Source organism: Lethenteron reissneri, chromosome 44 (assembly GCF_015708825.2).
Source record: "Lethenteron reissneri isolate LAM-NWPU_2019-01 chromosome 44, ASM1570882v1, whole genome shotgun sequence".
NCBI lineage: Eukaryota > Metazoa > Chordata > Hyperoartia > Petromyzontiformes > Petromyzontidae > Lethenteron > Lethenteron reissneri.
The window spans coordinates 2860534-2875188 of NC_083822.1; the positions used below are offsets into that span (position 1 = coordinate 2860534).

General features: G+C 44.4%; 1 protein-coding gene across 3 annotated transcripts; it reads left to right on the top strand.

Annotated features, from left to right (window-relative positions):
• Positions 1-673: 673 nt before the first annotated feature.
• On the top strand, positions 674-13595 carry LOC133353520 (amiloride-sensitive sodium channel subunit gamma-like). Of its 3 annotated transcripts, none has more exons than XM_061569826.1 (13): positions 674-755; positions 1105-1440; positions 2997-3273; positions 3503-3690; positions 4474-4580; positions 4751-4914; positions 5243-5341; positions 5591-5708; positions 5845-5923; positions 6788-6845; positions 7652-7713; positions 7869-7944; positions 9384-13595. In XM_061569826.1, the coding sequence occupies exons 2-13, from the start codon at positions 1115-1117 to the stop codon at positions 9756-9758; spliced, it is 1929 nt and encodes a 642-aa protein (XP_061425810.1). In that variant the 5' UTR covers positions 674-755; positions 1105-1114; the 3' UTR covers positions 9759-13595. The 3 variants fall into 3 exon arrangements, with proteins under 3 accessions (XP_061425810.1, XP_061425808.1, XP_061425809.1); XM_061569824.1 differs by lacking the exon at positions 674-755 and adding an exon at positions 766-887; XM_061569825.1 differs by lacking the exon at positions 674-755 and adding an exon at positions 777-950.
• The last annotated feature ends 1060 nt before the right edge of the window (positions 13596-14655 follow it).

Consider the following 14655-nt stretch of genomic DNA (forward strand, 5'->3'; position numbering starts at 1 on the left):
CTGCAATGCACTGTGAATACGAGAGACGGTAGATCCTTGGTAAATAACGTCACGAAGCATGCCTTAAAGAGCCGACTGCTGATTATGGAATTATGATGATGGAGTTGGAGTTTAGGGCTATAAGCAGTGTAGGCTTATGGGTAGCTACCTTTTTCTTTAATCCGAGTCTGCAATGACAGTGGAGTCTCAGGCGAGGTAGATTGTGCAGCTGCTGTAGTGCATTGAATTGCGCTATACTGTGCTGTATTTATAAAGTGTGATTATATTATCCAAAAAACAGCTGCATAGGCAGTCACACGTGTGATGTGTATGGGCATTGCATATGTGGTGCGTACAGAGAAGGCATTGTCAACTGGTTATGATTACACATTAGAACCCTGCTCGTTGTATTATTCAGTCACATACCTGGCGAGTTCTGGCTGTTTTCATTCAACGCTGGGACCTTCTAAAATCTTGCACTTGGTGCTGACAATTCAACCGGGAAGTTGATGTTATTAACATGCAAATATAAGTACGGGGTCTACGATTCCAATTTTAAAGTAAAAAATAAATAAACATGGCAAATGCTAAATTCGGACTGTTATGCGCATTGATTACGTGGGGCGTTGAAGCACCAAATGAAAATGTTCCGCACAAAGAGTCGAAGCCTCGAAGGGGGATGTGCGCTGTGTGACCAGAATAACCTGTTCCTGAAATTAACATTTCAGTCCGTCCTCCCCACCAGCAGCAACCCACCTCTTCCTGCTGGCTTCGTGGTAAGTCGCAGTCGTGTGTCATGCAGCGCACACTGAGGCAGAGAGAGAGAGCGAATAGTGGATGGCAGCGAATGATTGCGTTTATTTCTCAGAAGTTGAATGCACCCCAATAAAACAGATAACCCACCCACTGTGAGGAAGCAACACGACACTCCTGTTTACAGCTGAGCACACCACTTGCATTCACTACACGAGGTAAATGCCCTCGGCATCCAGAATAGCTGCTGCTGCTGCAGCTGCAGCGCTTGCACATTAAGTCGAAAGGGGCAATCGTCGATCGTCGCCCGATGAATCGCGCGTCCTTGGCTTCAGACCGCGTTGCCCCCCCTCCGTGTTTCCTTTCTCACAGCTGCGCTGCGATGGCTTCCGAGGGTGACTCCAACAAGCGTGTGCTCCATCGGGTGAAGGACACCCTCAAGATCGAGGGCCCCGATCCCTCCATCACCGACCTGCTGGACTTCTACCTCAACAACACCAACATGCACGGCATGCGCCGAATCGCAGTCTCAAAAGGGCCCATCAAGAAGACGATTTGGATCGTGTTCTCGCTCATCGCAGTGGCGATGGTGTTCTGGCAGGGCATCCAACTCATACAGAGCTTCTACTCCATCGCCGTGTCGGTGACGATCAACTATCAGAAGATGCCCTTTCCAGCCATCACCATCTGCAGCCTCAATCCCTACAAGTGAGTGGTTTTCTGGATGATTTAATCAGTTGTGCGTTTTGCATTTCCACGCAGAGTTTTGTAGCCTATAATAAATACACACCGCCATCAGCCACTGCTGGATGAAGCACCCTTCCAAGTTGCCATCTCTCACGTTCAATTGATGTACCGATCGTTAAGATAATTGATCCGTCTCCACTGTGGACGTTCCCTCGGATTCGCTCCCTTCTTTGGCTGCTCCTTCGTCGTTATTCTCAGCCACCGTTCGCTCGAGTGACGTGCTGCCAAAGTCCCACTTACATTTCCGAACACACAACATTGTCTAGAACCGGTACGTGTTTTCTAACACGTGTTAATCGCATTGGCTCTTCGGTGTGATTTCAAGCACATACATCAACTGTGCTGCTGCTGCTACAGATGTAACCGGTACATTTTCAGTATTGTTACATGTGGACTAAAGGAATATCTAATAGCAAGTAATGGGAAGACAAATTAGTACGGGTAAATTCAAACACCGTAATCACTAACGGTGTGTTAAATATATTTTTTGGTTAAATACCGCGTTCATAAAATGCCTACGTCAAAAAAATATATATCCACATATAGTACAGTAATGAAATGTCAAAAGAGGTTCACACACTCATCTCGAGTGTTTTTTTCATTACGAAAATATTAGTTAAATAAAATTCTAAAGCGCTAAGCTGGTAACACTAAAGTATTTTAAACATTAACAACACAGTTAAGCAATAACATGAAAAATAAGAATACGTTTTACCCTTTCTGGCAATAAAACAGGCGTTATGATGTTCAAAACACCAACGAGACACCCTTTGCAAGGAATGTTAAGTCTGCATTAACCACACGTACTCGTGGTGAACATGCAAACAAACGTGATCTAATGATATATGTCATTGTCTTTGAAACTGGTGCAGATTTGAATCCTTGCAAAAGGTTTCTATTTGGTGTTTGAACATCTTAACACCTGTTTCATTGCCAGAAAGGATAAAACCTGTTCTTATTTTTCATGCGTTGATACTGACAAAAAGGTGCCATGATCTAAGCAATGTCGTTTGGTGCCAAGGTTTTACACGCAGGTTTCTGTTGTTGAGGCGAGGCAATCTTTGTGCAGGACTGGATTACGTTTGGTGGGGGGCTGGGGCCGTTATAGTTTTGGGGGGCAGGAGGGGGGCCTCTTTGTTGATGTAATTCCTTACCTGACTGTTTTATCTCCCACCCATATCCGATACCCCCCCCCCCGCCCTATGTCATTCAACTTGGTCATTTCAAATCTCGTTTTAAAATGCGATTCATAAAATGTAAAGCTAATTCAAAGTTCAAATGATCACATTTATTTCAGGTTTGGCACGTAATTGTTCGAATACACATTGTGATATCAATGATTTCATGCAGCAACTTCACCTACAGGATGTATCGCAATGCCTACAAGTATTGCGCTTGAGCCTAGAAGCCGCGGCGTCGATCCCTACCCAGCCAACGCGTACCAAAGTTCAGAGCGGGGCACGGCGCTTCGTCTCCGCCCGATCTAATGACGCCTCCTGCGACTGGCGCGCGTGCAGATACAATCAGTCCCAGGCTCTGCTGGAGAAGCTGGACAGGAACGCCGCCGTGGCCCTGCACAACATCGGCATCGCGGTGACGAACCTCAGCGCAGCGAAGCGGGACGACGAGCCGCTGCCCATGCCGCTGGTGTGGCTGGACACCACGGTCACCAATCAAACCGTGGTCACCGATGTGATCAGCGGCAAATTCCACGTTGTGCCGGGGGAGGTGGAAATGAGGTCGTACTTCAGCCAAAATTATCAGTCGTCCGAACCTCTTATCGCTATTGAAGTGGTAAGTTTGCTCTTTACAAACACTGTTGATTGCAGTTATTCGCATTCAATTTTTATGCGTTGTATAGATTTCCCTTTATGCGTGTTTTGTATTTCCATCCAAGGCTGTGAACATATGTCCAAGTTCCAGTTTGATGCAAAAGTAAACGTTGATAGAGCTTTAATGCACTGACGATTTGCGCGCGTGTGTGTGCGTGTGTGTGTCTGTATGCGCGTGTGTGTGTGTGCAGTGTGGGGAAGAAAAAAAATGTATCTACAATGCCTTCACGTCCGCCATTGATGCTGTAATGCAGTGGTACCGCCTGCATTTCATCAACATCATGGCCATTGTGCCCGAGAAGGATAAGGACAAGCTTGGGTACAGTGCCGATGAGTTCATTATCGGTTGCCTCTTCAGCGGAACTGTTTGCGATCCCAGGTAAAGCCACTGCCTCTCCCCAGCGCTGCGCTGACATTGCACTATTAACTATTTAAACTAATTATTTTACCAGGTAAGGCCCACTGAGCCATAAAGCTCTTTCTCAGAAGCGACCTGGCCACAAATGATAGCTCAACTAAGAGGCTTATGACATGGAAATTTCATGCAGCCAAATACTCTAAACGCGTGTTCATTCGAAATGTGGCGAGAAAAACATGGAGGTCCCGGAGAGAAAAATCCACGCGAACAGGTGGAGAACACGCAAACTCCAAATATACAGCAGGCGTCAGGGTCGGGATCAAACCCACGACCTCCTGAATACCAGGCGAGGTAGTTGACATCTCGCCACCTTGACGCCCAGTTGAGCCACACGCCAACAGCCACACAGCCAACGTATACTGCGCATGGCAGGTGAATCGGGGGCTATTTGTTTATGTTATATGTAAAATAACTTTTTTTGCACGATGGTATTTTAGGTATTTCCGAATTGTGAAGCAACAATGCGATAATTGGAAGGGGGAAGAAAAAACTTTATAAATACATACTATTAAAAGAAACATAGTTAATCAATGCATAATTCATATTTACTGTACCTTCAACAGCGTGTCGTTAACAGGTTAATGATCGGTAAAAAAACGCATTGAATCTATGGAGGCTCGCCGTTAAGCGATTAGTCGTTAACAGTGGTTCTTTAGTAGTATGTTCTACTCGATGGCAATTGGTGCTTCAGTTGCAAACATTTAATCATTTGTTCAATTGAACTGCGACCTTGCCCTTTTTCAGCACAAGCTTCAAGAAGTTACAACATCCAATCTTGGGAAATTGTTTCACTTTCAATGACGGACGCGATGGGAAAAGTTTGGACATTGCCTCCGCCGGCATTGACTATGGTGGGTGCTGCATTGCGCGACCCAACACAGATGCAATCTTTAAATCTTCGATATGCTATTTTTCTTTATTCCCTCACCGCCCCACCTCCCCCCACCTCTAGCGCACAAAAATAACATTTTGAAAATCATCTACATTTTAAAACCTGTCAATGTTCGTTTGCAATTTTCAGGGCTGCACATGATTCTTAACACGAGGCAGGACAATGCCCTACCCTACCTGGCCATGGGGGCCGGTGCCAAGATTGGCATCCACCTGCAGAATACAACCCCCTTCATCGAGGCCGTGGGGATCAACATCCCCCCAGCCACGGAGTCTTCCCTGGGACTTCGAGTGGTACTCGTGAACACGGAACGAAATTATCACGATCAGTATAATGGGTTCGGGTATCCTGGTTGTGCTCTATATGTTTCTCTCCGATGTGTTTTCGGGTTGCGCCGTGTGTTGTTGTTGTGGCTTGGTACGATGTCTGACGTTTTGCCCCACGTGCCGGGAGCTCCCGCAGGAATTCTCCAAGAAGTGGAGCGAAGTGTTGGTGGGGGGCGGGGAGGGGCATCAGGCTGAACAACGCGCAGTATAACCAAAGGAACGCATCTGAGAAGCAATTTAAGCTCCCTTTGAGAAGCTGACACTTTTTGTTGTTGTTTCTGTTAATTTTTTAAAGAACGATGTCCAAAAACTCGGTGAGCCTTACAGCGACTGCACAATGGACGGAAGTGACATCGATGTAAAAAGCCTCTACGACAGCCCATACTCGGTGCAAGTGAGTACCTTGACAACCGTAACTGTGTTGCACATCATGAACTGCCCTTTGCGCCGGCAGAACCTCAGCATCTACCGTGCTTTTGGTTCACGCAAATTGAGCATGACCTCTTGTTGCAGCAGCCCTTTTGCCCACTTCAGCAATTGTTTCTTGCTGTGGTTGTCCCACCTGATGACGGACGCTTGTGTTGTGCCCGAAATGTCGTGATTTAATTTATTTTATTTTCTACCTACGTGACTTTACCAAAAGACCTGCCAGAACTCGTGCTTCCAGTTGGAGATGATCAAAAGCTGTGGCTGTGCCAATTACGAGCAACCGCTGCCTGAAGGATCTCACTTCTGCAACTACGACAACAACCCAGGCTGGGGTGAGCGGCTCCACTCAAAAGCGAAGTTGGACAAATGTTAATTTTGTACATTAACCGGTCCCCTTTTGTATTCTCGTGCTCCGAGACGACAATGATTCACGCTCTACTGCTTTCTGTTCCACCTTCCCCTTTTCAGAGTACTGTTACTACCGCCTGTACGACATGTACATTAAAGAGGAGCTCAAGTGTATTCAAGTCTGCCGACAAATTTGCTCGTGAGTGTAAAGAAAAAAAAAACACGTCTCGGTCGCATTTCTACTGAACTCCGCCTGTCCCCACGGTGATGCGGGAGGATGGACATCGCCGGTTCTGTTGTCTGTGAAGTTGTCTACAAATTTACGCCACTTAAAAATTACCCACCACCTCTTCACTTTGACTTTCAGGACACGTCGGGTACACAGGCCTGGCGGATTTATTCGGCGTGCGGTTGTTTTTTATGTCACCCAACATTCTGCTGCGGGCCTTTGTTCATGTGTACAGCAAAAATCGAATACAAAAAAGTATTTAAACAAACAAATAAATCACTGATAAATGGGATAATGTAATGAATAGTGCTGTGGATAATAGGAGATTTTTTTTGCAGACTCTACAGCTCCCACAAATAGAATTTGTGGGCAATTGGGTCGTGGATGGGAGGAGTTCTCCTGTACCGTGCTGCCTTGTGTCAACAGCGTGCAGTGCTATGGCTCACACGATTACGAGCCATTTCAATGCCCCACCTACTAAGGCGGTGCATTCAAATACGTTCAGCTTGAAGGCAAGGAAACCACAGCCGAACCTAAAAAAGGCTGGTTGTTGTAATTACTGGCGAAACGTCGCAGTACTCGAATTGTAAATGTTGTGGGTTTACTCTCCATGACACAACTGGTGTGCTGAACTCGTAACGAATTGGCCACGTTTTGTTTACGTGACAAACCGTACTAATTGGCTGTGTCGGGTGGTGGCGGGTTTAATTACACATCTATATTTACGCGATCTAACCCAAAAATCCTCTTATGGACTAAAGGGATGTCGTTTGAGTTCAACCTCTGGTCGTATGACCTGGGATATTTGCATGATCTGTTTGTATTGTCGTACAGGGAGACGGAGCACGAGGTAACTTTGAGCCTAGCTGACTGGCCGTCCAAAGCATCTAAGGTAAGAGCACAAATATCATGTCTGCTTGGCCTAACCTTTTCTGTCGCTGTCGGGATAGGCTTACGTCCGCATCTAGTCTGAGGTGTCAGTGAACCAATGGCGATTAGTTTGGCCAATTAATTGCACGCACGTGCATGGTCCACCCCTAAATCGCATCCACCACACAAACCATGGCAGCAGATGCGGATATCCGATGCACAAATGGAAAATAAATCAAAACTCCAGGAGTGTGCGACTGTGGTCATCGGCAACCAGACCGTTCAACGTATAACGACGCAATGCCCCGATCCACAAATACGAAGGCGACATCACGGTGATACGCTCCGCTGCTGCTGACGCGGTTGTCTGGCTTGACCACCTGAATGTGAAAGTGTAGTTGCTCTGCATCTACATCAGCAGCCGTACGAATGAGAGAATTGCACGCACGTACAATTGCGCGCTTAATCCTCCGTAAACACCCGTCGCTAAAACGTGGACACCTTTGCAAACGAGATGTTCCAACCTCAATGGATTGTCCAGGTGGAATAGTTGAACAAGTGCACAGCTTCACAAATACCCAGTACTCAATTATGTACAGTACTCTAATGGTATATCATGGGCAGTACTGCAGGTCGAGTGTTTGATTTTTTAATAATTGACCCTCCAAGTTTGACACCACAGTATGTGAGTAAAACGTATTTAAAATACATTTAGGTGTCCCGCAGCGGTTGCTAGCTCACGTCGAGTATAACACGTGGGTTTCCCACATTGATAGCATTTGTCACGAGCATGGAAGACAAAATACTTGACATTTGCTGTGCCTCTAGGGGTGGCTGTTGCGTGCGCTTTCTGAAGAGCGAGGACTGCCGGCCAACGACACACTGAAGCCGTGAGTATTTAGCCAGAGGTGCCAACGAGAGAAATGTTTCATTCGCATCTCCATCCAAGGCCATTGACGTGACACCAAATGATTTTGCTTCAATTACTATAAGGGGCTTAACATCACTGTCATTTCTTTTAATATCCCACGTTTGCATTTCTCAGGAGCGACATTGCCATTGTCAACATTTACTTCAAAGATCTCAACCAGAAGACCATTTCAGAATCTCCGGCGAGCAGCGTACGTCTTGCGTGTGTTGTTTAACACGTAGCAGTCGGCTTTCGTGATCGATATTATTCGTAACAAAGTTTTGTTTTGTTGGGTTAGATCGCGTAAATATAAATGTGTTGGTAACCCACCACCACCCAACACAGCCAGTGTGTTGGAAGATTATTGTAAATGTTGTGGGTTTACTCTCCAACACACCGGTGTGCTGAACTAGTAATTAATTGGCATGTTTTGTCTACGTGACAAACCTTACTAATTTGCCATGGTGGGTTAATGACACATTTGTATTTACACCATCTAACTCTTGTGTGCTTTCACGAAGAATTCCACTTCTAGAATATGAAATGGAGACTGAACACATCGGTACTGCCGCATAGGTTTCCGCACTTGTGGTGCTGCGTAGCTCTTCGATTTTTTTTGTCTCCTGGGTTGTACCGTGCGCACTATCCAGCACGACGTCTGATGCTTTGCTCAGTGTGCCACTGAGCGACACGTGGTACAACCCTGAACCCCATCGGGTAGCCGAACCCAACCCATTAATGCATACTCTTTGGTTCTTTCGGTAAAGTCACATATGTAGAAAAAATAATAGATCGCGACGTTTCGATCGCCACACAAGCAATCGTCCTCAAGTGGGATAGAGATCCAATCCATTAACTGCAGAACTCCAGGAATCGGCGTTGATATCAGGGTGAAGCATTTGGTGGGCCCCGTAAATCCGTGGCGCACCGCAGAGGCTCTATAATCTGTAAAACAAAGTGCCGTGGATTTTCGAGAGGAGCCACGTTGCGTGTTTCCAAACAATTCAGCACAAATAAATGCGCGGATTACAAAGTTGGTGCAGCTGGCAACTGGATGAATTTGCCGCTTCTGGGAGAGAACCAGAAGTCTACGAATTAATGGGAGGAGCAGTCGCAAACCGCCAATAATCTGTGAGTTTCAGGGAATAGCAGATTCTTACATCGCAAATTATTGAACATCTGCAATTATTTAATTTAAAATCCTGTGTATTTGTACGTTCATATTTTTGTTTATCCTTGCATAGGCCCCTAAACCCTCCCTTCAAGTATATGGCCCTGAATGTTCGATAAAACTATCCAAATTGATTTCATGGGGCAACATCTATACTGCAGCTGTGGCTGTAAAATATTTGGCTATAACCAGAGGCCAATCCACATGTTTGGATAGCCATTGTTATGACATTGACCATTTTTGAGACTTTTTATTAATGCAAATTGTAACAAAAAATGATTGTCATTTTAGATACATTTCATGATTTGGAAAACGTTTATTTCCAATTTGATACTCTCGGTAAAAAAAAAGCATCCCCTTCAGCCCCCCCCCCCACTCCAAAACGTTGGGTGCGCCAACAACTACAACCACAACTCCGGAACAATAGCAGGTGGAGAGAACCCGTGTGCAGACAGCCCTTGTGTGGCCCCCGTCTTTAGATCGTGACATTGCTCTCCAACCTCGGAGGGCTTCTGGGGCTCTGGCTGAGCTGCTCTATGCTGTGCGTCGTCGAGGTGCTGGAGATCTTCTGCGTCGACTTCCCGTGGATCCTGCTGAAGAAGCTGCTCGCGACGTGCCGCAGGACCTTCGCGTCCCTCGTCCGCGGCCCCGACCCCGCGCCCTCCGTCCACTTCCCCGTTCAGTTGCCCATGGGTGGCAGCCCAGCGGAGGACCCGCCCACCTTCCACACGGCGATGCAGTGCCCGCGCGAGCCCATTCCGACGCCCAACACGCCGCCGCCCCAGTACGACACCCTGCGCTTGCGCCAAATCGCCGGCTACGTTCCCGACGAGGGCAGCGACGGAGAGGATTAGCGCGGAAGCCGCCGGCGCCGCCGTCGGCACTCGTGTCGGGGGTCGGTCCGGAATTGCCGTCGTTAAGAGCTCACTGACGTGGGAAATACGTGAAAGCGGATATAAGCAGAACTCTGTTCTGTGCCTCCGCATGAGAGTAAAAATAAGTTTTAGTTCAACAGCCTATTGACTTTCCAGATAAATAGTATCGAGCAATTACCTTCCGGGTCTCATCAGCGGAGTTAAGATTTTCTATATGATGTCAGATTAAAAGATCTCGTGACAAAAGCTCGCCATATAAACATGGGATCCCATTCAATGCAAAAGGCTGCAAAAAGCAATGTGCTTTTGTCCAGACATTACGGAGCAGGATAATGTTTAAGTCATTGTGCCTTTGAAAGAAATACTTTCCTGAAACCTTAGCCTACTATATAGGGTGTACGAAAATATATAATCCATTTTAATGCAAACTAATTCGGCAGCATTTTGAAAGGCGTGGTTGAAATTTTGCCAAAATGTTCCCTTAAACCATTGAAGTGACCTTCAGCGGTGCAGAATGGTTCAACCATTCAAGACTATCACCACCTGGAAATCTCTCAAAACCCTAGGACATGTGCTGCCAAACGCCACGACGGACATGTGTAGGTTTAACAATGTTACCCATGAGATCAAATCTTCATACCACAGTCCCAAGTTTGTGGGTGTGGAGTTTCACAGTTTGATCTCAAAACTGATAGTCTAATTGTAATGTATTACCTCATGGATGGAACATTTTAAGGACACCCTGGATACTCGCCTGTGTTGAAATCAATGGTGATAGGTTTAACACCGTCAGATTTGGCACGGTACATGAAATACAGAAATTAATATTTGGTACAAAAGATGTATTAGCGGAGCCATCAACAGAAGGTGTGTACAGGATTAACTGCACTTGTGGTAAATGTTATGTTGGGCAAACAGGAACAATGGTCAGCACGAGACTAAAAGAACATCAGAGATATTTAATACTCCCAAATACAACTGTCAGAACACGCGTGCCAACAAGGACACTCAATTTATTTGGATAATGTTGAAGTTCTGTGCAAAACCAGCTACTACTGGCCAAGACTAATTAGAGAATGTATCGAAATTGAAATAAATAAATAAAATGCAACTGTTTGGATAGCTCCCGTCTTAGTGCTGCGTGGAAGCGAATCATCAAAGAATACAAAGAATACATTGTTTAAATGCACGCCGATACAAGCCACCATACTTCCATAGGGATTACCGTTGGTACAGCTATTTTAATACACAATGGACAGGAAGGACAAGATCAAAGGGCTCGCATAATGCGCATGCATAATGTACGTTGACTCATTAATCCCCCCCACACTTTGCGCAAAAGTGCAGAAGCGTGGTCACCACATCTACGCCTCTATATAAGGAACGAAACAAGTGGACTTCTCCACAAATCTGGCTGTTGTCTGATGAAGTATGGTTGTTATTACTGGCGAAACCTTGTACTCAGATTGTAAATGTTGTGGCTTGGCTCTCCAACGCACCGGTGTTGCTGTACTAGTGACGAATTGGCCACGTTCTGCTTGTGACAACCCTTACTAGTTGGCTGTGTCGGGTGGTGGCGGGTTTAATGACACATTTATATATTTACGCAATATAACCCAACAAAACCTCTATTGTGAATGGTGATACGGTTGATGAAAAATAAGAAAAGGTTTTGACGCTCTGGCAATAAAACAGGCATCAAGTCTGCATTAACCACCGATACTTGTGGAAAAACATGCAGACAAACATCTGATAGTATACGCATTGTTTTTAAAATTGATTGGCCTGCATTAGAGACAGCCTTCATTTTTCAACATCTAAGAGGGTAAAACTTTTTATTTTTCATTATTTTTGATACTGCCAAAAAGGTCCCCATAGGTGACGAGGTTGTTTTAGTTCTATGCTCGTCCACGGCCGCCACCACAGTGGCTCAAGTTTGATTTGAAATATGGCCTCGAATTGTACCTCCTCAATGTGCCGCCCACGATTGCCAGTTTCCGCATTGATGCAGCAGAGATGATGCTGGACGGCCGTTAGTGGCACGCAACTGGTCCTCCTGTAACTTACCATCGTACAGGAAATTGTGGCGTTTCCATCGCTTTTGTGATCGCCAATCGCAAAATGCACTCCATAAAATCATTCAGTCATTCAGTAATATTTTGCCTCTGCATTCTTGTAATCTAACGACTGCTGCTAACGCAAAAATATTTAAAGTTTAAACAATGTTACATTTTAGGTTGGTAAATTAGTTGATCGGAAGGTCCGTGTGTTGTGGGGTGAAGTATGGGTACTCCCTTCTCTTCCAAAGACGTCTGGTCAGGGTGGAAGAGTAGGCCAAATTACACTCTGGAGGGGCTGTCTTGACCTCCCTCTAGTGGAGGCATTTTTTTCATCCAATACTGAGCCAAAAATTTACATCAACATCCAGATTGCAAGTGCAGTCATCCCAGAACGTGCCAGTGATTAATGCTGATAGAGTTTGGCTGAAGAATAATGTTCGAGACTGCCTCTAGCAGGTGTGTGGCCACAGAGATGTGCAGTGTCTCACCACCACAAGTATCTCAATTCTTGATACAGTAATCTACTTTACAATCCTGTAAACTATTGAATGTTTCGAGACGTTATAATGTACAATAATGACGATATATTTTGGCCCGTAGTGTGAAATGGTTAACACATTTCTGTAGTGTGAAAAAAGTGAACATTTCACGTTAGTAGTTCCAGACCTGTTTTCCTTTACTGAATAGCTTCATGAAGAAATAACAGTTGGTCTCATTAACACATGCAGTATAATATGTCGTGTGAACGTTGCATACCTCCAGTTGAGTATTGCCGTGTTCTCCGGAATTTAAGTCGCTCCAGAAAGGAAGGTGCACCGAAAACCGGTGCCCGTTGTCAATAAAGTTGCACAAGAAGTCTTGTTACACACGGACACGCATGCACGCACGCCTACCAAATGGGAAGATACACCACAACTATTGCTTAACAATACGGAGGTAAAGTGTGCCTCATAATCTGGAGAATACAGTCGGCATGGAAATGATTGTTATTGGGTAAATGTCGTATATTTTAAAGAGCCGTTTAGATTTCTTTATGCAGGGTAGAAAAAGATGAGTTCATACATTGGCAGCAATAATTCATTTCAATAATTATCAAACTTAGAATAATGTGATTTTAATGCTAACAAAATAATAATGTGTTTTTATGCAGCAGAACTTAACTCGTCATGCAGCATGTTTAAATAATATATATAACATGTTTACAAAACAATATTTAACTTGATTTATATTTCTTTTGCGAAGAAATCGTTCAGACTATTTCATAAATCAAGGTGGTCATTGTGCATTTTCACCACCTCAAACTATATTCTGAAATCACGGGAAGCATCCTTTTAAGTATTACACTTCAATGTAACTAACATGCAATATTGCTTTGATAAAAAAAAAACTGACATGAGGCCTCTACAGATAATCATGTTTTAGCTTGTGTTTCACAAAATATATGCATTAAATTGTTTATGTTTGTATACTGTTGGAGTGTATTCTGCTATTTTAAGTTTTAGGACATTGTAATGCATCGATTTACTGCTATGCTTCACGAGTGAACATTCCTTACCTGCGTCTGGCCCACAAGGTGGCTTCCTGTATCACTACCTCAGGGCCAGAACAAGAAGAGAAAACTTCACTATTGCGTGGACATGTTACGTGTGTAGGCAGGTGTAATTTTCAGTTTACTGATCTATGCTAAATTAATATACGGCATAAAGTCGCATATCTAACTGGCTAGGTACTGAGATATGTAAAAAGTTGGATGTTTGAACACATAGAGGATTTAGTTACTCTTTACTCAAATAGGCTAATGGACACACTTCGAGTGGAAAGTGCTTTAAACAGAGGGACATGCTTCACTGTTTTTGGAAGTGAATGTGCGTGCTGCTAAGAATGTGTTACCGAATGCGAACAGGTCGGATTTGTGAACATCTATAGAAAGTGATAGTTCATACCGTCGTGGACAAATTCTGGACAAGGCGTGGGCGCTTAATTGGTGAGGCTGGACGACGGTCGGATATGCGACGTAACTGTAGTTCATGACGGTGCCATTCTGCGAAGGTCTTCCAGCGTTTACCTGCACTTCTAAATTTGGAAAACTTGAACGAGACATATCAGCGATCTGTTACAGATACCCTCCTCTAAAGTTTAGCTGGCTCAACTATTTCCGTCATCAGAAACTTGCTTTGTTGCACAATTCCGTTGAACAAGCGACGTTTTGCTGCCACTTTGGAATGAGACTTCGGCTGCTTGGCGAGGCGCACCAAGGCTCTTCTGAGCAATATTTTGAGATATTTTACCAAACACCAGATTTTGAGACGTTATACCTTAACATGAATGGAGACCAGAGCCAGTACTGTATAACAACAAATAATAACTACAAAAACATTTAGGAATGCAAAGGTTTAAAAGTTTGTCTCAAGATAAATATGAGCAAATAAAAAATAATCGACAAGTTTGCTGAACAATTTTTTTTTTCATTTAGGCATATGAGTTGATCAAAACAAGAGAATATGCAAACGTAGAGCAATTATTTAAGGTAAATCATGCGGACGAGATCAGGATAGAGCACATTTGAAAACGGAATAAAAAATATGTAAAACAACATACTTTTACTTGATACAGCCGTCGTGGCTGTGACGGTTCCACCTGAAGACGGAAGCTTGTGTTGCCTCCGAAACGTCGTGATTTTTATTTTATTTTACTTTTATTAATTTTAATGTTTTACCTACGTGACTTTACCGAAAAAACCTAAGAATATGAATCCTTGCAGTCACGAAAGTTTCAAATCTAGAAACATACCAATGTGTCTGGAAATTAGAGTTTCC